The 22876-nt window shown below is 35.6% G+C and overlaps 2 protein-coding genes across 3 annotated transcripts in view; one reads left to right on the plus strand and one right to left on the minus strand.

Moving 5' to 3' along the window:
* Positions 1–22876, minus strand: part of LOC115454185 (bifunctional glutamate/proline--tRNA ligase) — a 34903-nt gene that overhangs the window by 9953 nt on the left and 2074 nt on the right. Inside the window, exons 6-19 of the mRNA XM_037438223.1 lie at positions 22367–22559; positions 21907–22078; positions 21342–21500; positions 21058–21132; positions 20683–20827; positions 19988–20235; positions 19543–19750; positions 19022–19210; positions 5601–5804; positions 5141–5353; positions 4686–4910; positions 4231–4443; positions 3339–3530; positions 723–899 (exon numbers count right to left, since the gene is read on the minus strand). Coding sequence (XP_037294120.1) covers positions 723–899; positions 3339–3530; positions 4231–4443; positions 4686–4910; positions 5141–5353; positions 5601–5804; positions 19022–19210; positions 19543–19750; positions 19988–20235; positions 20683–20827; positions 21058–21132; positions 21342–21500; positions 21907–22078; positions 22367–22559 — 2613 coding nt within the window. The remainder of the gene's footprint in view (positions 1–722; positions 900–3338; positions 3531–4230; positions 4444–4685; positions 4911–5140; positions 5354–5600; positions 5805–19021; positions 19211–19542; positions 19751–19987; positions 20236–20682; positions 20828–21057; positions 21133–21341; positions 21501–21906; positions 22079–22366; positions 22560–22876) is intronic.
* Positions 9626–14241, plus strand: LOC115451905 (GATA zinc finger domain-containing protein 14). Of its 2 annotated transcripts, XR_005112290.1 has the most exons (4): positions 9626–9787; positions 9903–10184; positions 11619–13289; positions 13371–14241. XR_005112290.1 is itself a non-coding variant. In XM_037438217.1 (3 exons), exons 2-3 carry the CDS (start codon positions 9912–9914, stop codon positions 13152–13154), a joined length of 1809 nt encoding a protein of 602 aa, XP_037294114.1. In that variant the 5' UTR covers positions 9626–9787; positions 9903–9911; the 3' UTR covers positions 13155–14241. The 2 variants fall into 2 exon arrangements, 1 of the variants encoding a protein (XP_037294114.1); XM_037438217.1 differs by having other exon boundaries at positions 11619–14241.

Here is a 22876-nt window from a genome sequence, read left to right on the forward strand (position 1 = left end):
ATTGCACAAGAACTTCCCCATTTTTTATTGCTTTGAATGACGGGACCAGCTTGCCGTTCAATTCAACTGATGGTAAGCGATACGACCGCCTATAACCAGTAGAAACATCATCCAACACCTTGAATTACAAAGTATTGTTATTATTTTAGTGAAGACAATGTTGATTATAGTTTGACAGTAAAAAATTCTGCGTGCTGCGCTCCGGCATATATGCACTGGCTCTTATGGTGTTATATAATGTCTGCCCTGTATTATATACTGTCCCACTGTTGGGCACGGGCCTCTACTACTGAGAGGGATTAAGCCTTAGTCCATCACACTGGCCTAGTGCGGGTTGGTAGACTTTACACACCCTTAAAATTCCTATAGAGAACTTCTGTATGCAGGTTTCCTCATGATATTTTCCTTCACCGTTAAAGCAAGCGATAATTCACCACGAATACACACATAATATAAGCGGCGATAGCCTAGTTGGGTGTGGAATGGACTGCCTAAACGAATGTCTGCAGGTTCCAAGGGCACAAACCTCTGACTTTTTTAAAATTATATTGATTGTTGATCTAATAGTACGGCCCTCAGTAAATTTACTAAATGTCGGCTCCTGAATTTTTCTCAAGTCACACCTAAGTCACACATTAAAAATTAAAACGACCTGATTTCGCTTCAGGAATAACAACCCTATTATTAAGTCCTTAGATATGTTATCAATGATCATTACTTACCTCAACATCAATGATAGACTTTTCGGCTATGTCACCCTTGAGTTTGCGCACTTTGTCACCCTGCGCGATGATCTGTGCGTCCAGCTCTGTCACCCTCGGGTCGACGGCGGGCGCCAGCAGTGCGCGCTCCCTCTCGCGCTGGTGTTCTGCTGCTCTCTGCACCGCTGTTATCCACTCCTGGTTGTCAAATAGGGATTTTAATCTCTTACAATTAAAGTATATTTTTGTCTAATAAAAAAAATAAAAAATTATATGCAGGCATATACGTTAATAAATAATTACAAAAATATTTTCAAAAGGTTGCCGTCACACAGTGCTAAAAACAATAAATATAAATGAAAACTACGGTAAAAAATTATAATGCTCAGTGAAAAGATAGACAGCATTAAAATATGATTATGATAATATTATACGGGATCATCTTGACATTGCGTTACAAAATGAAACAATATAGTAAGAATAACACTTTACAATAAGTTATTCGAACCGTAACTGTAAAAAAAGTGTAAGTTATGAACAAAATAAATATCAATAAAAAGTAATTTAAATTTTACTGGTCATAATGCCATTAGTACTACTCTAAGAGAATTCGTCGCAGCGGCAACATCACACTTTAAGTCAGAAATATACTTACGCACACACCATATTCGCAGAAAACTACAAAACGATAAAAAAATTGACAATATTCGTTATTCATAGAAGATTATTGGCACAAAGTTAGCATAGGTGAACACAAGAATTTTGTTTTTATTAATGTCAATATGACCTTATATAATCTATATTTACTATCCTTTTACCGAGCGTAGACTCTCAATATAAACTATATAATCTTTAAAATCTAACTTTTACACAGAAACATGCTTACGTCCGTAAGCTCAAGCCCCCACCCCCTATAGGATAAACAGAGGCGCAACTAGGGTAGGCATTCATCGATATTTTAACGGGTAAAATTATACCAATAACACCTCAAGGAAGCATGACTTATAAATACGCACTAAATATTACGTACTTAACAATAACTGTTCAAAAAATGCATAATAATATTTTTTTGTCTGCTAAAATATTGCAGCATAAATAATGACCTATCTGATGTGTGGGGTCATGCTTACTTGCCAGAAATTCTTGATGTGAACACACCCTAACGCAAAGCAAATATGCTGAATGCACTAAGTGCAAAATATACGAATAAATATTGTCCTAATCGTGCGATGCGATGCGTACTTTTATCAGCCAACTACTACTACAGATAAGTATAACGAAATGAGTCGTTAGCTTCTTATTTTTTTTTCCCGAGGTGAATAATTATTTTATTCTCTATGCATTATGATGTTATTCAACCAATTTCCGAACTTTTTTAATACTGTTATTTATCTCAATCATAGACATAAAGAATGCTCTATGAAATACAGTCACATGATTAACTATAGTGTAGAAAGAGACAAAGCGATTGAGGGGCCAATACATGCCGCACATAACGAAAGCCTAATACGCATGTGCATTCCTCCGCTTCTACAAGCTTGTCACTGGCTCAACAGAATTTTTGAAAAAGGAACTCTAATGGCGACGTGTTCGCTTAATCTCATTTTTCGAAAATATTTAAAGTTAACGCCTATCAAACGACTCGTTTCGCTTGCAAACGGAGCGAATTAAACTTAAGGGGTGGAGAAAAATAAAATCTTGATAAAGAATATGACACAAACAATCCGATCTAATTGTCATCTGAAACATCATATTTGTTATTTTTTTTTATAATATTTTTATTTCAATAAGGTATAAGATTAATTAGTGTTTAAAAATATCGTTTGACCCCTTAAGTTCTATCGCCCCGTCTCATCTACAAGATTTCTGTACCCTTCCAGTAATCGCTCTGTAATTGGCCTCTAATTTTTTAAGAGCTCTAACAGCGGGCTCCATTTTGGGTTTGGGGGCTTTGCTGGCTCTCATTAATCTTACACGGTCAGCCCGCCTGATCAGTGCGTCGTCTAACTCATCGTCTCCTGACAATATATGGACATTCCTGGCCGGTGGTGCTGGCGGTAACCACTCCTGAGGAATACATAGGTAGCATCACGTCTTTTCTCCTATTGAGTAGGCAGAAGTGTTACCTGTAAACCTGTTATAAGTTCCTGTCACAATACCAGCCTTGGGGTTGGAATTGATCAGAAAAACCCAATGTTACTGCCCAACCCGGTATCGAACACGAGATATCAGTACGGGGAAAAGGTTTCAGTACGTCACGCCGTCGATCAAGGAATTGTTGTTGAAATTTTTAAGGGTTAGAAAAGCTATGTTACACATCTTGATTTAGTTTCAATCACTACTATGCCATGAGGTAGTTATTAAGTTGTTAGTAGATTAAAGTTATGAATGAATAATTGTCCCAAGGTGTGGGATATACAAGTTATCATACACGGCGTTGCATAAAACTGAATCAAAGGTTAATACTATATGTTAATAAAGGAAACAACAGTTTAATAATGTTTCTGATACTGGATGATATGATACACCATACAATCTATACAATGAAATATTCATGATTTTTTTCAATCAACATTCAGGTTATTGTAACTGTCAAAGAAATTATCGAAATGGGATCACTAGTGAAAACACATTTACCTTTCCAGTAATCGCTTTGTATTCGGCCTTGAAGTTTTTGAGTACTTCGATGGCTTGATCGAGGACAGATTTGTCGATATTGTCAGCTCTCAGCTGTCCAATGAGTTGCGTCTGCCTGGTGATCTCCTGGCTCAGTACGTCCGCGTCTCGGCGCGGCGCGGGCGGGGCGGCGGTGGCGCCCGGCTTCCAGTCCTGAAACAACATTCCTGACCTGAGACACGAATGTTTCGCTTTAAATAATTAATAAAATGCTTTATTCATCACGTACAACATAGTTACACTTATGTTACATCAAGGTATATGAGAATATATAAATAAAGTAGCTTATTAAACTACCATTCCACTTATATTTAATTTAATTCGGTGGCGTAGTTGTATTACGGTCCGATACTGATGTCTCAGGCTGATCCACGGGTGGGGCAGTTTGGGTTTTCAATTCAGTATCAGCCCAGACCCTAGATTTTTGCCCGATATGGCGATTGCCTTGCCCCTTACTACATGAGATAGAATAAAATGATAAGAAGGTGCACTAGTTGCGCCTCTGCCTTTTTCATGGTTAAAAGGCGTGAGTGTGTGATTAGACTTTAATAATCTTGAAATTGGGTGAGCTACAGAGCTACTGAGCACAGGATAATGCCACTGTTGACTCTAGTCTATTCACTTTTATACAAGCTTGTTCGTCTTATGTGTGTTTTAAAATTATTGGGTATTTTATTTATCATCCAATTCCATCAAATCCATATCACGGCATAACACATAAAAAATCTATTATACCTAGTAAATTCGCTGGTCTTTCAAATTATGTTTCTTGATAACTAACGAGCTTGCACTACTTTATAATTTTGTTGTTTTATTACATGGATTTGTAGGCACATGCTCGTCTCATACTTGCCTCTCCAGTAGCTTCTTTATATTGGGTCTTCAGTTCCAGGAGTGCTTTCACTGCCTGGTCGATCAGAGGTTTCTCCGCTTTAGCTGCTTTCAGCGAGCGAACCAGGTCACCCTGACTGATGATCTCTTTGTTGATTGCTAACGCTTCGTTTGATAGTCCTGCAGCCGCTGCCGGTGCTGCTGCTGCCGGTTTAGATGGTGATGGCTTCCAGTCCTGGCGATGATGATGATGCTGAGGTTAATGCTATGCTATGTGCTATAGGTGTTTATTTTACGACTTTCATGATAAAATGTATTTATAAATATTATCAAGAAAACGTGTTTACGAAGAAACACATTTGGTGGAACAAAGAGAAATACATGGTTCAAATAAAAACTATTCTTAATAATTACAACACCGGTAGCCGCTATTACATAATTATTTATAGGATACAGAATACAAAAATGAATTCCAACCTGTCCTGTCTCCGCTTTGTATTTGGACTTAAGGTCCAGCAAGGCCTTTACAGCCTCGTCGATCTTGGCTTTTTCGGCTTTAGCGGACTTCAGCGAGCGCACCAAGTCGCCCTGGCTGATGATATCTTTATTGATTGACAACGCTTCGTTTGATAGTCCGGAAGCTGCTGCCGGTGCTGCTACTGGTGCTGCTGCCGCCGGTTTAGCTGGTGACGGCTTCCAGTCCTGGAGATGATGATGAAGCTAAAGTTAATGCTATGTGTAATAATTGTTAATCTTGTCTTTGATGATAAAATGTATTTATAAATATTTTCAAGGAAAGCCGTTTACGAAAAAACATACTACAGAGAAATGTGTATGTAGATTCAAATAAAAATATTTTAAATAAATATAACACCGGTAGGTGCTATTAAATAATTATTTATGGGATGCTGAATACAAATATGACATCCAACCTGTCCTGTCTCCGCTTTGTATTTGGACTTAAGGTCCAGCAACGCCTTTACAGCCTCGTCGATCTTGGCTTTTTCAGCTTTAGCGGACTTCAGCGACCGCACCAGGTCGCCCTGGCTGATGATCTCTTTGTTGATTGACAACGCTTCGTTTGATAGTCCAGAAGCCGCTTCCGGTGTTGCTGCCGCTGGTTTAGCTGGTGACGGCTTCCAGTCCTGAAGATGATGATTATGCTAAAGTTAATGCTGTGTTTTGTGTAATAAATGTTTATTTTACGTCTTTGATGATAATATATACTTATAAATATTATCGAGAGAAGCCGTTTACGAACAAACACATTTGATTAAACACAGAGAAATGTGTATAAAGATTCAATTTTTTGTTTTTGTAAATAAATATATCACCGGTAGGTACTATTAAATAATTATTTAAAAGATACAGAATACAAATATGACATCCAACCTGTCCTGTCTCCGCTTTGTATTTGGCCTTAAGGTCCAGCAAGGCCTTTACAGCCTCGTCGATCTTGGCCTTTTCGGCTTTAGCGGACTTCAACGAGCGCACCAAGTCGCCCTGTTTCGTGATCTGATCATTGAGGTCAGCCGCGCTGGGCCCTGCAGCTGCCGGTTTTGGTTTCGCGGCCTGGGTGGCTTGAGTTGGCTTGGGCTGCCAATAAGAATTATAACATAACTATACCGAACTGTAAGAGCGGCGCTAGCCTAGTTGAGTATGAAACGGACTGCCGAAATTAAAGTCCACAGATTACAACCTAACGACACGCACCTCGTGACTTTTTTTGTTATGTGTGTATTTTTTTTAACTTCGTGAGGAAACCTCTATATAAGAAGTCCTTTACCTATAAGAATTATAAGCGGATGTAATATGTCTGCCAATCTGGCTTAGGTCAGCGTGGTGGACTAAGGCCTAAACCAGCTACGATATAATAACTCGAAATATAGGCCTAGGGTTTGAACAAGTTACATTTATATACTTTTGTTGTTCATCAGACTTTATAGCAGTATATTATTATTTATTAAACAAATTAAAAATAATTGTGCATAAGTACAAAGAAAAGAAAAAATTTCTCTAATATGTATCGCAAGTAACCTACATAAATTTTACACTAATCCAATATACACGATAAAAAGCCATAAAACATTAATATTTCTTATCTTTTAAAACATACGTTTGATTATAAACTATTATTAATGTTTTACAAGGCAAATACGCTTAAACATCACAATTTTAACAATAAAATATTTTTTGCTATGGTACGATATAATTTTAGTAAGACCATGCCGTCGAACTCCAGTTGCCATATTTTATTTGTGTACGTGCTTTTGATCGCGGCTTTGCCAACGTGAGAGAGTTTTGCGAGATAAAAGTTCCTATATATATTTTTCCGGGATAAAAAGTATAGTTTATAGTTTAGAAGGTACACATTACATTCGACAAAATCCTTTCAAGTTGATTCTCACTCATTCAAAATAGTGCTTAGTTATCGAATTCGGATTCTAATCAGATAGTTTAAAGTTTGTTTTTCACTGTGTAACAAAATTTAACTATAATAGGGTACCGGACTCATTTTTGTTCTTTACTATTATCAAATATTTACATAATATAAATTATAACACAGAAGGAATTATTAAAATCCGGTAAAAAATCAACAAGTTATAAGACTTTGAATTTCGGTGGAAGGGGTAATTAACAAGAAACAGAAAAGAGACGAAATATCCACATGTGACGTCATCGGGAATTACGACGCGTGCGAAAAAAGAGATGAAGCGATATCCCCACATCGCGCCCACTTCTGCACATTACAATATTTTAAATATGAATCACTCGCTCATTTTTTAACCAATTGTTATGCAGTTTTCACAGGAGTGCTTCTTTTTCGTATTATTAACAATTACATATAGAATAATGTACAAAATCAAGCATAGGCCGGTCCCCTATTGTAGGATAACTGAGTCAAGCATAGGATATCTGTGAATGGCGAATATTTAAGTTGTGCTTCTTGCCAAACATTTACAAAACTTATGTTAGGTACCTACCTGTAAGTGGTAAAAATAGACATGCTTGTTTATTCAATTGTTTTTACTACAATATTTCTCTGTGTAATGTAAAACTGAATAAGGTAAGTACTTATTCTACAAAACTATGTTTTTAGTAACTTTATTGATTGTTACCCAATGGATTTAGGATTTGGGTCGCCCTAGTTACCAGTTATAACTAACCTATGCCGAGTTTTTGCAAGAGGACCATCAGACAACACAAATTTTACGAAAATTAAAGAAATTATTCATTATCATTTGAGCCGTCAACTGATCTTAAATGAATGAACTATACTTAAACTAATTTTGAGTACTTTAAATTAAAATAATAAGTAGTTATTTTTAATTACGTTTTGAAACATTCAAGAGTGTCAATGAATTAACTTTATGGCCTGAGGTCCCATAAGTCATTATTAAAAAAAAATGTGGTCGGTATTAAAAACGAATTGACTACGATTGGTCTGCACAATGTTTCTCTACTATAGGGCTGCCAGATTTTTTCAGACTATAAAGGTTTGTCCTGCTTAATGGAAAAAATACGTGTTTACAAATTCCTTCCCGGGGCAAACAAGAAACAAAATTAGATTTTAGGATTTTTTCCGAGGATTTCGAGTCAGTTTTAACATATCTATAAAAATCAATACCTACAATTTGATTAAAATCGTAATTGAAAAAAGGATCAACTCGCTTTTTATTAAATTTATTAAAAACCGCATCGTATTGATTGTACGCGAAAATGCTAACATTGCGTCCGTGAGTACTTGTCAATCATAGATCGATCAATTCACGGGACATTTAAACTGTGCCTAAAATACAGGACGCCCCAGTGAATAAAACGTAGTGATTATATTCTCTTTGGTAAATACGGGACGTCTGGCAACGCTAATCTAATATCTAGTCATCGCCTCGAGTCAATAGTAAATACCGTACCGTACTTGACGGTCGCGAGTGTAATCACTAATCGTAAAACAGCGATTATAACCGTAAACCGTACCACGTATCAAGCCGCATGAATGAAACCATATGTTTAGTTGTGTACGATGTAAATATGTATTCACAAATTTACTTAATAAAGTTGTGTTAATAAGGCAATAAATAAAACATATTGAAATAAAAGTTTAATACTTAAATTGATTATTCGTGTAATACAGAATACATGAAGTAATGGCACTTTAAAACTAAAAAGATTGAATGATGAATCTAAAAAAATATTTGTTCTCCATTTTTAGCTTAGCATCTCAGAAATTTGGCGCGCTTTCATACACGATATATTTCTACAGATAGGTTCCTAAATGTCAATGACAAAAGTTTCAAAAATCCTTAAAATTTTCGTAAACAAATTGTTCCCTCAAAATTTATTAATGATACCTACATAATATGGATATGCGTCATAGTCCTAATAAACACATAAATATTAGAATTATCCCAACAATAAAATAACAACTCACCCGCGAAATAAACCCAACAATAAACTGCACAATATGCACACAAAGCGCACAGCCACAGCACAATACACAGTTTACAACTGTCAACTAACCTCACCATACGCTCCGACGCGGCGCGCCAACGTGGTCGCGAAACTTTCTAAAAAACTACACGTAGACTGTGTTGTTAAAACAAAACGTAACATACATCGACATACTGTGGTGGCAAGGTTGGCGGAAGGTCGCGACCAAACGCGTAATGTAACCGTTACAACCACACGTAGCTATTTTTTCTGGGTGGGTGAGTCATTCTAATCAAATTGAGCATGACATGATTATTCGCATGTTGTTCAATTATAATGTTCGCCGTAAATTTATAAACAACGTTACATAGGAGTAAAGTAAGTACGTACTTAAAAACTTGGATCACTTACGATCACAGGTCGCTAAGCCCCGAGTCCAATAAAAAAAGTAAAACAAACGCGATAATTTTAACATTTAAATTAAGTAATAAATTTAATACAAGATTCGTCAAATCAAAATTAAATTATTTATTTGTAAGCATAGGCAGTTTACAGGTGTTATCGAAATACATATTGTTCACTATGCTTGTGAGTAGTACCAATATTCTGGTACTTAGGTACCTAGATACTTCACAATTTGATTCTATTGATAATATTGTGAGACACACCTTATTTACTATTTCTGGGCAAACGCTAAAATCTGTACGACGAAAGTAGTGTAAATTCTTCCGCAATAAACTTGAATTTCGCGGGCCAAGGACATAGATAACGGAACTTTGAACTGATTGGCTGGTTTGATGTCATAAATAAAAATATGGAATTCATACAAAAAAGGACAGCTGTTCGATAAATTAAATAAGTTTTATAAGAAACACATATTTTGATATTAGGTACCTACCCCACACTATAGATGATCAAAACGTTTAGGAAATACAATAACATGGCTGTATGATTGTACTTCCTTCGTTAACTTTGACGAGCAGAAAACAAAACAAAAGTACGTATTGAACTTTCAGCCGGCACTTGGCGCGGCTTCGCCGGCTTGGAAACACTAACCAAAAAATAGAAGATTGTGTTTTAAGTATTTTATAATTTTTGGAGATTCATTACAAAACTGTTTTCTGTACGTTACATTTCAAGAAGGTTATGTGAGTGTGGCATCTTATTGGTTTTTTCTTAGAGAAACAAACATTTCGAATTTATATTTGAAATATAACAAATGACGGGTATCTTAGTATCATTGTCGATAATTTGCTGTTTCAGATATTAAAAATGTCCAAACGGCCATATTTTTCACAATATGAAAGTCCGAATATTGTTATCGTGCCTACAGTTTCATTTTGTGGTGCATCAGCGAAGAAAAAAATGAAATTATCTCTCCATGTTGACGAAGTACAACCCAAAAATGGCCGGACATTGGAAAAAGGCACCTGCAGCTCAAGTACATTGGAAAATAATTGTTCATCGAGTAAGAATACAAATAGCTCAAACATTAGTATGGCGACAAATAACAATATAAACATCATCCACGCAAATCCTATAAAGGTACGACACATTTAATTATGAATATAATTGGTCTAAAATCATCAGACATCGGTGATTTCTACGATGCGACGGGCAATGTTGCGTTTGCCTACCTACCTATATGTCGAAATGTACTATGCCAAGCTTAATACCAAGTTTATGTGAACCTTATGGACGTAAGTGAATAAGTTCTTATGACCATTGATTTAATTGACTCATGTGCAAAATGACTATTTACTTAGTGTAGGTATGTGGGTACATTATATTTGTGTGATCAAAATTCAATTCGTCATATTTTTAAATAATAACGACCGCAAAGGAATTAACTGTTTTAAGTTATAATAAAATCATGATTTTATACAGCGATACGTTATGATAAATATTTTGTTATTAGCCGGCCCATTTCAAGTACGGGCTGGCGAAGTTACCGTGTAAACAAAATATCATATTGCAATAATTGCTGAGTCGTCGCAACTGAAGTAACTACGTTAAACTTTTCAACAAATAACATTCAACGCGCTTGAACGGTCACAGGATAGGTAGTTGCAAATAATTTGTTTCTATATTATAGGATATTGTAGCTGGTCGCGAATTTACCTATTTCTTATTGATGAGTATCATTTATCTTTAATCAAAAAGTAATTAGTATTTTATGGTTTTCTTATTAAAACTTTATGCCCGCGTGAAGCTTTTCACGCTAGAAAATTCCCTAAATTACTGGCGTAATCCATTGCGCCATCTATTTTAAATGTGTTTAAAAATCAATTATTTACTTCATTTGGAGCAAATTACTAAGATAGAAAGCAGCCTATGAGTGTTAATCTAGGTGTACCAAATTTCATCCAAATTCGTTCACCTGCTTCTGCGTTTATTTCTTACAAAGATACAAACATCTAAACATTTTCACAAACTTTCGCATTCATAATATTAGTAAGCAGTAAGATACGTTTTGTAACTCACATAAAACTATTTTTTCATAACTTATATTTTTAAAGTGCCGCGGTGGAGCATTTGTATTGTTTCTCAGGTTCGAATCATTGTAAAAACATAGTAACAGGGATGTAATTGTTTTGAGAACATCAAATCGAAACTTGATGACTCTAATGTGCCAAAGAGAGGCACCGCAGAGTTTTAATTGGTATGCCGTGAGGTGTACATATGTATAGGGTTAGGGACTCGGCCCGGCGCGGCGGTCGCCCGTAGGTCAACATCAAATCCGGGCGGCTCAACGCCAAGAAAGACGTAAGGCTCAGTGTCAACATTAGCGCTCAGTCGCACCCCACGAAGGCTGGGCGATAGAAATAAGGCACTTTCTACGCGAAATAAAAAAAGAATATGTTTTTCATGAGAAAAAGATAATCGCAATAATGATGTTTTACTAAATTGCAACTAGCAGCAATACGTAGTTTAACAATTGACTTAAATACTACAACTAATTTTCATTTAATATTACAGCTTAACCGACTAACACAAGATAGCAAGCCCAGTGACAAAATATCGAAGTTGTCCGAAAGCAATGAAAAGTCTTCAATGCGTGAAGAAAATAATAAACAAAATAATCTAGTTGAAAAAGAAAACAAAAAACATATTTCGCAATCCTCCATTGAGGTAGAAATAAATTTAGATTCAAAAGCACATAAGGATATTGCAAACACCAAAAAAAATTCGCTCAAAACCACAAACAAAAACTCGGGTAATTCTACAAATAAAAAGAAATGCAATAACGAGGGGACTCGTCTAAAAAGTGCTGAGAATATTTCATCCTCGCATAAAGACAAAAAACACAGCAAGCCTGATAAAATTAGTGCTCACAAAACGTCACACGTTTCACTTCACATTACTAAAGAAATATCCGAAAAATGTGATAAAAATACGGATTCTAAAATAAGTAAGAATAGACATAAACAGTCCGACAAACTTATAAAACAAGATAGTCATGATCAATGTAGGGCAGAACAACAAAAATGTAAAAAATCATGTCAAGATAAAATTCCCCATAAATCGAGAAGTGAAAAAATGGACCTTGGTAAGACAATATTAATGGACGACATTAATATTAATTACGGCTCCAATAGAAATGAACCAAAGCAGCAGGGTTGCAAAAAAGATCATGCAAGTAAATGCAAACATATAATTGAAAGACACAGTGATAAAAAAGTTAAGCATCATTCGATATCTAAAAGCAAACACACATGTAAAACTAAAAGTACTTTAACTAACCAGGAAAAGTGCAAAATACAAAAAGCAAGCGAGGCAACCAAATATAACACTAATAGTATCATTAGTAAGAAATGTCCCAGCAATGATCGGGATAAAAGTAAAAAACATAGCTCTACTAATAAAGCCGCGAATAACAAAACACATAAATTAAAATCTTCAAGAAGTGACAGCGACAATAAAAATAAGAAACAAATCCGCGCTATGACTTCTTCAAATCCTAGCCATAAGGATTCACTCATCGACTCATACGAAAATTTGACGGTAACTGTTAAAACACAAAGCGAAAAACATAAAAATGCAGCACCGCCTAAAACAAATGTAGTGAACAAAACCCACAAATCAAAAAAGATAAAACTAATTATTAATTTTATAGTCAAAAATTCAAATAATGCGTCCCCGACTCATGACGAAAGTTGTACAAAAAAAGAAGACAATATATCGTTAATATCAAATTCCGAGTTAAGTTTCCTCGATGACATAAACATTGACGAAATTGTCGACAGTTTAAAACAACCTAAACGTGAACCAGGTACCAAGGAGCAAGACTCGACGAATCTCAATAGGTCCCTGGAGGGACCAGTTATTGTTGTTGACGACGACTCTGATGTAGAAAATGATACTGTTTACAAGAAAAATAATGGACTTGAGAATAGTGAGGCCCTAGTAAAGGTTTTGGAAGATGATAAATTAAAAGACATAAAACCTATTATAGGCAACATTTTGACAACACATTTCAGTAATAATTATATCGATTTATCAAAGGAAAGGTAATTCATATAAGATTTTTTTTTCGTTATGCATTACAGGGGAACTAAATACTTATCTTTTTTTCCAGCAACCCAAATCCTTCTACTAATAATACTTTAATATTACCGGTAGAAAATATTACTAATCGCGAGATAATTGGTGAGGATAATGAACCTATAATAATACTTGACGATGACGATACGGTAGAAACATTAAGCACCTGCAGTACTATCATTTTAGACTCGCAAATGGATATCGAAGAATGTAACGGTATTCCGGAAAACAAAACGAATTCCACGCAAAGTGCAGTTTATAATACACCAACAGAAACAAAAGCCCAAAATATTGAATGTACAGAACAAATAAGCAAAATAGTTTCAGTTAATGGAACCGAAAGCACTGAAATATTTAAAGATCCCATCGAGGCACAGCTGAAGAGGATATTTGAAATGCCTTCTTCGGATACATTTGATACTGAGGTTGACAACAATATTAGAGAAAATGATAGAGAAACCGAAATCACCTGTAAAAAAGAGCCAGAACTAATAACATCTTCACCTCAGAACCAAGAGCAATGTCCCATAGTATATAAAGATCGTGGTTCTCCAAATAACGCACCTAATGACATTGAACCTTCTACAATTAAAGAAATAAGGGAAATAAATAAACCCGTTAATATAAACGCTACAGTTGTACACTGTCAAGAACCTAATATTGACAATAATTTCAGTATAAATGTAGATGGTGCTAAAGAAACCGAAATCACTTGCAAAGAAGAACCACAGGAAATAACAGCGTTACCTCAGAACGAAGATCAAAATTCCGTAGGACACAATTATTGTGGATCTCCAGATAACACGAAGAATGATGATGTTGCATGTTCTACATTGCAAGATACAAGCTATATTGTAAATACACCCATTAGAATGAACGCTACAGATTCAGAAAATCAAAAACCTAATATCGATAATACTATGAGCAAAAATGTAGATAGTGTTAAAGAAACCGAAATCACTTGCGAAGAGAAACCAGAAGAAATAGCATCGTTATCTCAGAACGAAGAGCAACATCCCATAGAACACAAAGATTCTGGACTTTTAGATAACACAAAGAATGATGATGAATGTTCCACAATGAAAAAAACAAACGACAATGTTACAACATCCGTTAAAATAAATGCTACAGTTGCAAAAAGTCTAGAATTTACTGATAGAACATTAACTGCCAAGCTTTTAAAATCTGTAAAATCCTGAAATAAGAAAAGTAGAGGAACAAAAATTGCTGCCTGTAACACAGGCCCAAAATTTTATAAAAGCGTTAGAGGCAAGAATGTCAACTTTCCTAAAAACACAATATACTGTAACGACAGTGTTACATAAAGGAAAACATTCGAGAATATACGAGTGCATAGATAAGGGTGGCTTCAATTACGCTCTTAAGATGTTAAAGTATGTTTTTGTATATTTTATTTACACACACACAACACGCATTTATCCCCGAAAGGGTGTGCAGAGGCGCAACCAGGTCACCAACTTTAGTGGTAGGGATAGGGGGTGAGCGTATCGCCATATGGGGCACAAATTTCAGACTCAAGGCTGATACAGAGCAAAAAAAACTCAAATATGACTGCCCGTCCCGGGTTTCAAACACAGGACCTCAAAGCTGCCGTACCGCACATGCAGTACAACTACGCCAACTAGGCAGACAATATATTATTTATTTCATATAATATTTTTTCTGAAATTATTTCCTTTATTTCCAGTAATGTACGCGATCGCTACTTTATGGGGATACAAAAGGAAAATATGCTTTTGAGTTTCCAAAGAGATATCCCTAAAGAAAATCTGCATTGCGTATATCTCTTAAATGGATTTTCAATGTGCGGACACTGGTGCTTCTTGATGGAATACTATCCGAAGAACTTGTCAGAAGCTTTGCAACAAAATAACAAGTCTTTTCATATAGATACAGTACAATTGTTGTCACAGCAATTAATTGCCGCAGTCACAATACTGAGGAATAACAACATTGTGCACTCAGGTAAATTTCAACAAGAATTTACATTAATTATTAACATATGAAACCTTAGCAAGATAAAGTAATGGTAAGTTATAAAAGTAGTGACAGTTTGTAATGTTTTATAGTATTTTTAATCATAAATCTGTGTATTTTGGGTTCAGAACAATGCATTTTGAGCTATAACAATTCAAAATAAGATTCCATGGCATTTAATATGTTCCATCTGTGAGAACTTATCAAAATAATAGAATTTTAAGATAAAGTTAATTCTTTAGTATTTAGTACTAAATTTTGCTTACAACTTCACCTATTTCCTACTTATAGTAAAATAATTGTCCTTAGTTCTGGAGATAACCTCCTGCATCCACAATAATTTTTAATTTTTATATTTTCAATGTAAAATATCAAATTCTAACTTAGAAACTTTATAATATGTTTCAGATATTAAACCAAGTCACATACTGATTAACAGCAAGAACGACAGAATAAAGTTGTGCGGGTTTGATACCGCGTACAACATAAAAGATGTTGTTATAGATACAAACATAGGTACAGTGAACTATCGCCCACCAGAGGTTATACTAGGGCATTCCTCAGGATTCTCCCTGGACGTTTGGTCGTCTGGCCTAGTCATGTACGAGTTGGCGACGAATACCAAACTGTTCCCAGGGTATTACGACAATGATATACTATACAAGCAAATGTGCACGCTCGGATACGTCCCCTACGACATGTTAGAGAAGTCTTTGTTCAGAGGCAATCACTTTTACGGAACAAGTTTCATGAGGAGAGTAGGTTTCAGGAGAGAGGTAAGATACATGTCACGTAAGTCGAAAAAAAAATGTATCCCGGAAAACTCTTTCACGCGGGCGAAGCGACCAAAGCTGGTTTATATATATTTGGATAGAACTCTTAAAAACGAGCTTATTGATATTAATTATTTAAAAACCTCCGTTTTCGATTTTTTTTTAATTTTATTTAAATTAAAAATTACAATTAAAATGAATGCTTTCGAAATATAACGCACTCTTAATAATGACCTATTTCAAAATTGTTAATTTTTGGCAGTCGTCGGAAAACTAATCTGTTTGCGACCTTTTAGTTTTTCCCCTTTTTTTTTCATGCTATATATTGGTCACATATTACTGTCCTGCTGCTAGGCATAGCCCTCTTCCATTGAGGGTCCACTATTTATTTTAATATTTGTAACTAACTTCATGCCCTATCAAGTTTTATAATAACAATTACCATGGACATAGCATACCAATTAACATTATAGGGCAAACACTATTTTTGCGAATACAATACATGTATACATTTTAGGCTATAAAATACGTCGATTCACTCAAGAAAAATAACAGAATCCACAGAACTTTATTCGACGCCTATACGATGGATTGGAGCGAGCAGAGAACGAAAATACAACGCTCTGAAGATTTGAAAAAACTTGTTAATTTTAAAATTTTGTTGGAGCAAATGTTGGCAATTCATCCAAAACACAGGTTGTCTATTGAATTTGTATACGCCAATCCGTTTATTTACGAATTTACTGATATTTGTTGAAAATTTTGAGATGTCAGGTCAGGCCATAGCAATATATTGGCCGAAATTAATCCAAAATAATACTAAATTACGAATTACGTGATTTCGGTGATTATAATTGGTTATATTACGTTTCCATACTTTCAGAATTACTAAATTATATTTATTTAGCTCTTAACTGTTGCTGATTGTTGAGAGATTACTGTTTATTAATTTTTTTGTTTTGTGTACTTCAGTGTGATAATCTATTTTAGAGTAAATAGATAATCGCCTTTCTTAGACATAATACTCTATTATTTATATATTTTAATTTTGTGTTATGTCCTAAAGGAGTTCCGAGTAAGGAACATTCCATATTTATTAACTTATATTTTATATATTTCTTGTATTTGAAAGTTGTTGAACAACTTATCAATGCAAATTAAGTCAAAAGGTACTAGTTATTAAGAAATTTATGAACGTAATCTAAGCATTTAGACCTATAAAAAGTATATAATAAATAATATACTGGTAGTAATTAGATGGTGTTAGACACCAAATCTGCGGTGCGATTACACAGTGATCTCATAAAAATGAATGTATTAAAAATTATTTTAAATAATTTTGTTACATTTATATGACGCCAGATTTATGGATATATGTATTACCAGTATGAATGAATCGCCCGTGTAATGTCGGCTTTACAGAGTTCTGATAGCTGAAAGGGCTATTGGCTACTTTTTTACCCTACATTTTGTTAAAATGTATGTCATCCAAAATGTAACAGAAAAAGAATTTTCAATATCCACTTAATAATGTTACAAAGCTTTGAAATTTTGTAAAAGGGATAGCCGTCAAATACAGTAATAACCTACGTGACGTCTCACCGGCAATAACGCTGCGTGCGTGTGAAAAAGATAGCGCTATCTCCACTCACCCCTACTTTTGCCCACATCGAAACTTATTATTTCACGAATTAAATTCTTTGTCGTATTATTATTTATTACATATTAATAATGAACAAAATCAAACAGGATACTACCCTATTTAGTATTACCTTGTACTGCGTTTAAAATACATTATTTACCAAATGTTATAACTAAGTATTAAAATAAGTTCCTATTAAATTTGTAAGTACTAAGTAAGTATTGAGTTTATTTTTGTAGCAGAATAAATATATATTTTTTTGTATTGTGTGTCAGTATTTAATTATCACCCAAAAGATTAATTCAGATTATCACCTAGAAGACATCGTAATATAAAAACATTAAATTAGTGGCCTTTATTACAAGCTATTGGACAGATGTGGCCAACATTTTATTAATCTATATATTCAACGTAGTTCACGCTCTTATTCACGAGATGTAACTTATATACTGAAGTTCATAAAGTAGATTATGTTTAAGGCACTATTTTTAACGCGTTAGCCCATTTCTACCCTGATCTTTATATCACCTTGACGCAGGGGGTAACAATCTTCTCGATAATAATTTTACAACAAAAAAAAATATCTATGTTGAGTGATTACTCGAACCTTAATTTAAGGCCTGAAAAAGCTAAAAGTGTGTACTGTAGGTATTAATCTAACGGTTAATTAAAAACACATACTCATTAGAAAATATTTATTAGTTATTATCTTAAAATTATGTAATAGCTAGTGATCACTTAAAGTTTACCCATAAACAAATAAGTTTGTCATATCAATCTCTTCAACTTCCCCTTATCTTACTCTATTATTGCAACATACTACAACATAATAATTTGATTTGCTTAATTTTTGGACGAGTAGCGTCCTCCATCTTAACCCATTCTGGGCGATACGATTCCAGCCAAATCGTGATGGAAATGCCACACAATTTTTTCCCGGCATTTTAAAACCCCTCATTTCCACTCCACAGCCCTTGATATTGCCATAAGTCTGGAATAGGCTTAAGGCACCTGTACCATGGATAAATAAACGACTGGCTAACTGCATTACCTAAACAGATTTTACAGCTTTGAAAGATAAGCTATTTTTTCGGGGAAAAACATTATCGTTACCACCACTGGAGGGCGAATGGAACGATTATATTTGTTAAGCTTGTATCTAAAAATAATATAGGACTGACCTAATGAAATTTCGAACAATGAGACACGTTGCAACTCTTTGTTGATCATCGTTGAAGTCGATATCCGTAAGTAATTTTTACCATGTAAAATATGGAATCATGCAGTACTCTCGGCGAGTCACAAGTGTAAATAATCAAAACATTGCCGCTAGTGCAAACACATCTGGAAGTTTCGTCACAATAAGCAGCGGGTAGAACTCGCTAGTTTAAGCTTGACTTATGGTGGATAAAATAATAACTGACCTGTCCGGGCATCTCCTTGGTGTGTCCGTCGGGCACGTGGAACAGCACGAGCGGGCGCGCGCGCGCAGAGTGCGGCGAGGGCGGCGCGGGCGCGCTCTCCACGCGGAAGAACCCGCGCCGCTGCAGCTGCATGATGTCGCCCGTCCGCACTGCATTCAGCGCCGGCTCGCCCAGCATCGGGATCTCCCACTGCCAAGAAATACATTATAATATTATTACGAAACTATATTCTAGACAGTTGACAGTTATGATATTATTTAAGTAGTGGTAATAATATTACTATTTGTTGAATTTAATAGTAAACAAAGCTATCGATTATCTTTGTCATAAATAACAACTTTCAAAAGACCAGCTACTACCCTTATATTATTATTGTAAATATTGATAAGAAACAAAAACAAACCATTAAGACGGATCTGCATGATTTTGGCATGGATTTATACCTTAAAATTTCTACTACTTTTAAAATTTATACAAAATAGTTCATGTAAGAAAAATATTCTAAACCATATTTAACTCACCCGAGTCTGATGTCCGATATACTGCTTGAAGTCCTCGTCTTTCCCCAGCACGGGTTTGGATATAATGTGGTCGAAATACACACAGTACACCTCCACCATAGGGGACTGTGGGCTGTCCGCGAGCCACGTGAGCTTTAACGTCTTCTTATAGTCCTTGTTGTCAAGGTTGGGTGTAGCATCGACACTTGTCACTGTACCGTCAGGTGTTCTGGAAACATTTTGCGTAGAATGTAGTTTAAAACAATTAGATCTTTATTGTATTTATGGATCCTTCAACACTATGATATGTATAATATTTTTGGAAGGAGAAAAGTATAATTACATCAATAGGAATCTTTCTTTTAAAGAGTTAGTAATACGTAACTTTAGTGGGCCCTCAAACTGATTTATTAATATAGTCAATATAATCGATTTTCAGTCATTATAAAGCAATAACAAAACTCACTTATGAATCTTATCAATCATGATATTTCCATAATTGATGAAGGTAGCATTTTCTCCCTCCTTCAAGGCCTTCGCATCCACCTGATCGATCAGCAGCCGTTGCGACACCCACACGGTCTTGGAACCCACGTCAGGGTTCTTTGGGTGAAGCGCCACCGGCATGGTGCTGTCTGCTGTTACGCCCTTCAAGTTTACAGGAACCGGTGTCTCCTCTAGAGCGGTGTAGCGTGGCGCGATTGGATCTATGACCTGGGGAAAAATTTTGTTATCTTTAATTTTTGTCATAAAGCCTAAGAGGTATAAAATTTATAACTAAAAGAAAGCTTAAAATATTTTTCTCAAAGTCTAGAAGTTCCATCACCTAAAGATAAATACAAAGAATGACACCCAAGTATTTATATATCTAGAATAATATTTTATCAACGCAACAAGTTACACCATTCAAGTCATTTACCTACTTTAATAATTAATATCTATATGCCTATGCTCACAATATTGGTTGTTATTCTGATTTAACAATGAGGAGTAATAAAACTATTTTTACGAACTTTATCGCGATTTTTAATATTATAATTTTCTCCTGACGATTCGTAGACTTGGCAACCTTTGTGGTCGCGATAAAATCTGTAAAAATAGTTTCATTTCCATGCAGCATTCACAAAACATAAGAATTCAATTAAAAGTTGAGAACATCACCTTCTTGTTAATGGCCCAGATCTTGTCCCACTCCATGAAGACGACGGAGCGGCTGGAGCCCTGCGCCTGTATGAACTGCCGCAGCGCCTCCACCGTCATGCCGCGCCGCAGCACGCCGCGCACCGTCGGCATGCGCGGGTCGTCCCTGCGCGACACACATACAGACATGCACCTAACTTCGGACTAATCAAGTATGGTATGTGTAGACTGCTATTTGCACATTATGATCAGGAATGCTATGTATAGGCAAGAGTTTACTAAAAAAGGAATTAAACAATCCCAAATTCTACTACTTGATTTCAACTGAAGAATCTAGCCTTATAATAAAGACTTAAAAATGCTGTGAATGTAGAACAGAATGAAGTATTAACTCACCAGCCATCAACCAATCCCTGCTCGACGAACCATGTCAATTTTCTCTTCGACAACACTGTGTTTGTCATGCTCAGCCTAAAATAAATCATCAATAATAATAATTTTCAAAAATATTAATATAAAAATAAATGTTACCCTCTGGATGCTGCTATTTCTAACAGCGATTATATATTATTACACATGCGACATACTCGTCTCGACATTTAATTCAAGATTTAGTTCATTTATTCCTAGAAATGTTTTTTATGATAAGATGGACATTATCCTGTGGTTATTATTCTCACCTGCTGTACTCCCATATGTAAGGTTTCCTCAGTCCAATGGCGTCAATGAACCAGTAGAACTGCGGGTCCCTGTCGTGGTACTCCATTGTTCGCAGGACGTGTGTCACCCCCTCCACAGAATCCACGATCGGACATGCGAAGTCATATGTTGGATACACCCTGTACATAACGAAATATGCAATTATATTTCGCCTATAAGTTGTAGACTGCAGTTGTATTGCGTGAGCGACACGACAATGCCGAAAGGTTCTGGATTTGAATCTCTGGTCGGGCAGTGGTACTAGGTTTTTCTGCTCAATATCGACACCGAATATGGAATCTGTGCCTGAAGTAGCGATAGGCCCGACCCCTATCACATTATTGGACAAAACATACAGACAAAAAGTGGGTGATTAGGTTGCAACTGTCACCTCAGTCCATTTGAAAATAAAGCCAAATCTTTCCTGCATCATGCTTAAAAAAGTGGGTTCTAATTACCCCACATTAAAGTATTATAACCATATAAAGCCAGGAACACATAAAGTATCCACGATGAATCAATGTTTGAACGAACGAATGACCGTACTTGTATTGGTTGCCGGTGCGCGGATGCGTCTCCGGCTTGCAGCGGTAGATGGTGGGGTCGCGCATGCAGCCGTTAGCGGACTTCATGTCGATTTTGGCGCGGACGCAGCACGTCACCCCCTGTTCGCTGCCCTTCTTCATCTCCTCCCACAGCTTCAAGTTTACTTCCACAGCTAGAGAACAGAGTTATCATAATTTTTTATAATAGCAAATGCCTAAGTTATTTTTCACAAATTTAATAGGAATGTCTCATTACATTGTTTTTATGTGCATCTTCATTTAGTGCATAATTAGTTTGTCATGTATCTTGCTTCGTAATTAGCGCCTTTATGTCCAACATTATCTCGCAAGATTTTTTCGCACTATTAAAAAAATATATTTGGTCATAGCCTCTCTCAGCCGAGCGTCTTGTAAATTTTCCTCAACTATAAATATCATACAAACAGATTGTAGTTACTCACAGTTATTCCTATTCTTGCTCTCGATCTTCTGTTCCCTCTCATTCTTCATTTGTTCAGCGGGGGTGTCGTCGACAAACGCCTTGCCTTCCTTAATGAGCTTCTCACAGTACTCCATCATCAGATCGAAGTATTGGGATGTATGTGTGAACATATCTGGCTTGATCTCTAACATCTCCACATCTTCCAAGATCACCTGATGGATTAGGAGCAAATTAAAAACATTAACAACAGTTTAAGTAAATTTTTAATAGATATTAGAACCTAAAATACAAGCACTGTTATTTCATATAGCCTAGGTTTGCTGATTTATTTAATCATGATAGAATTAGTTAATAGAAAATTTGATAGCATATCCTCATCAAGTTAGTTCTTTGGTCTGTTTGTTTTCATTTGATCTCCATACCTATTGAATGTTTACTAATTTGATTATCAGGTGTCCGAAACAATAAATAAAGATCCTAATTTCAGTAGGAGCAAGAGATTCATACTTGATAGGAACAGTAAACTTCA

Source organism: Manduca sexta, chromosome 13, assembly GCF_014839805.1.
Source record: "Manduca sexta isolate Smith_Timp_Sample1 chromosome 13, JHU_Msex_v1.0, whole genome shotgun sequence".
Lineage (NCBI taxonomy): Eukaryota > Metazoa > Arthropoda > Insecta > Lepidoptera > Sphingidae > Manduca > Manduca sexta.

Coding starts and splice junctions, on each gene's coding strand:
- LOC115451905 (XM_037438217.1), top strand. CDS start 9,912: ATGTCCAAACGGCCATATTTTTCACAATATGAAAGTCCGAATATTGTT. Junction 10,185..11,618: donor TCCACGCAAATCCTATAAAG/GTACGACACATT, acceptor TTAATATTACAG/CTTAACCGACTAACACAAGA.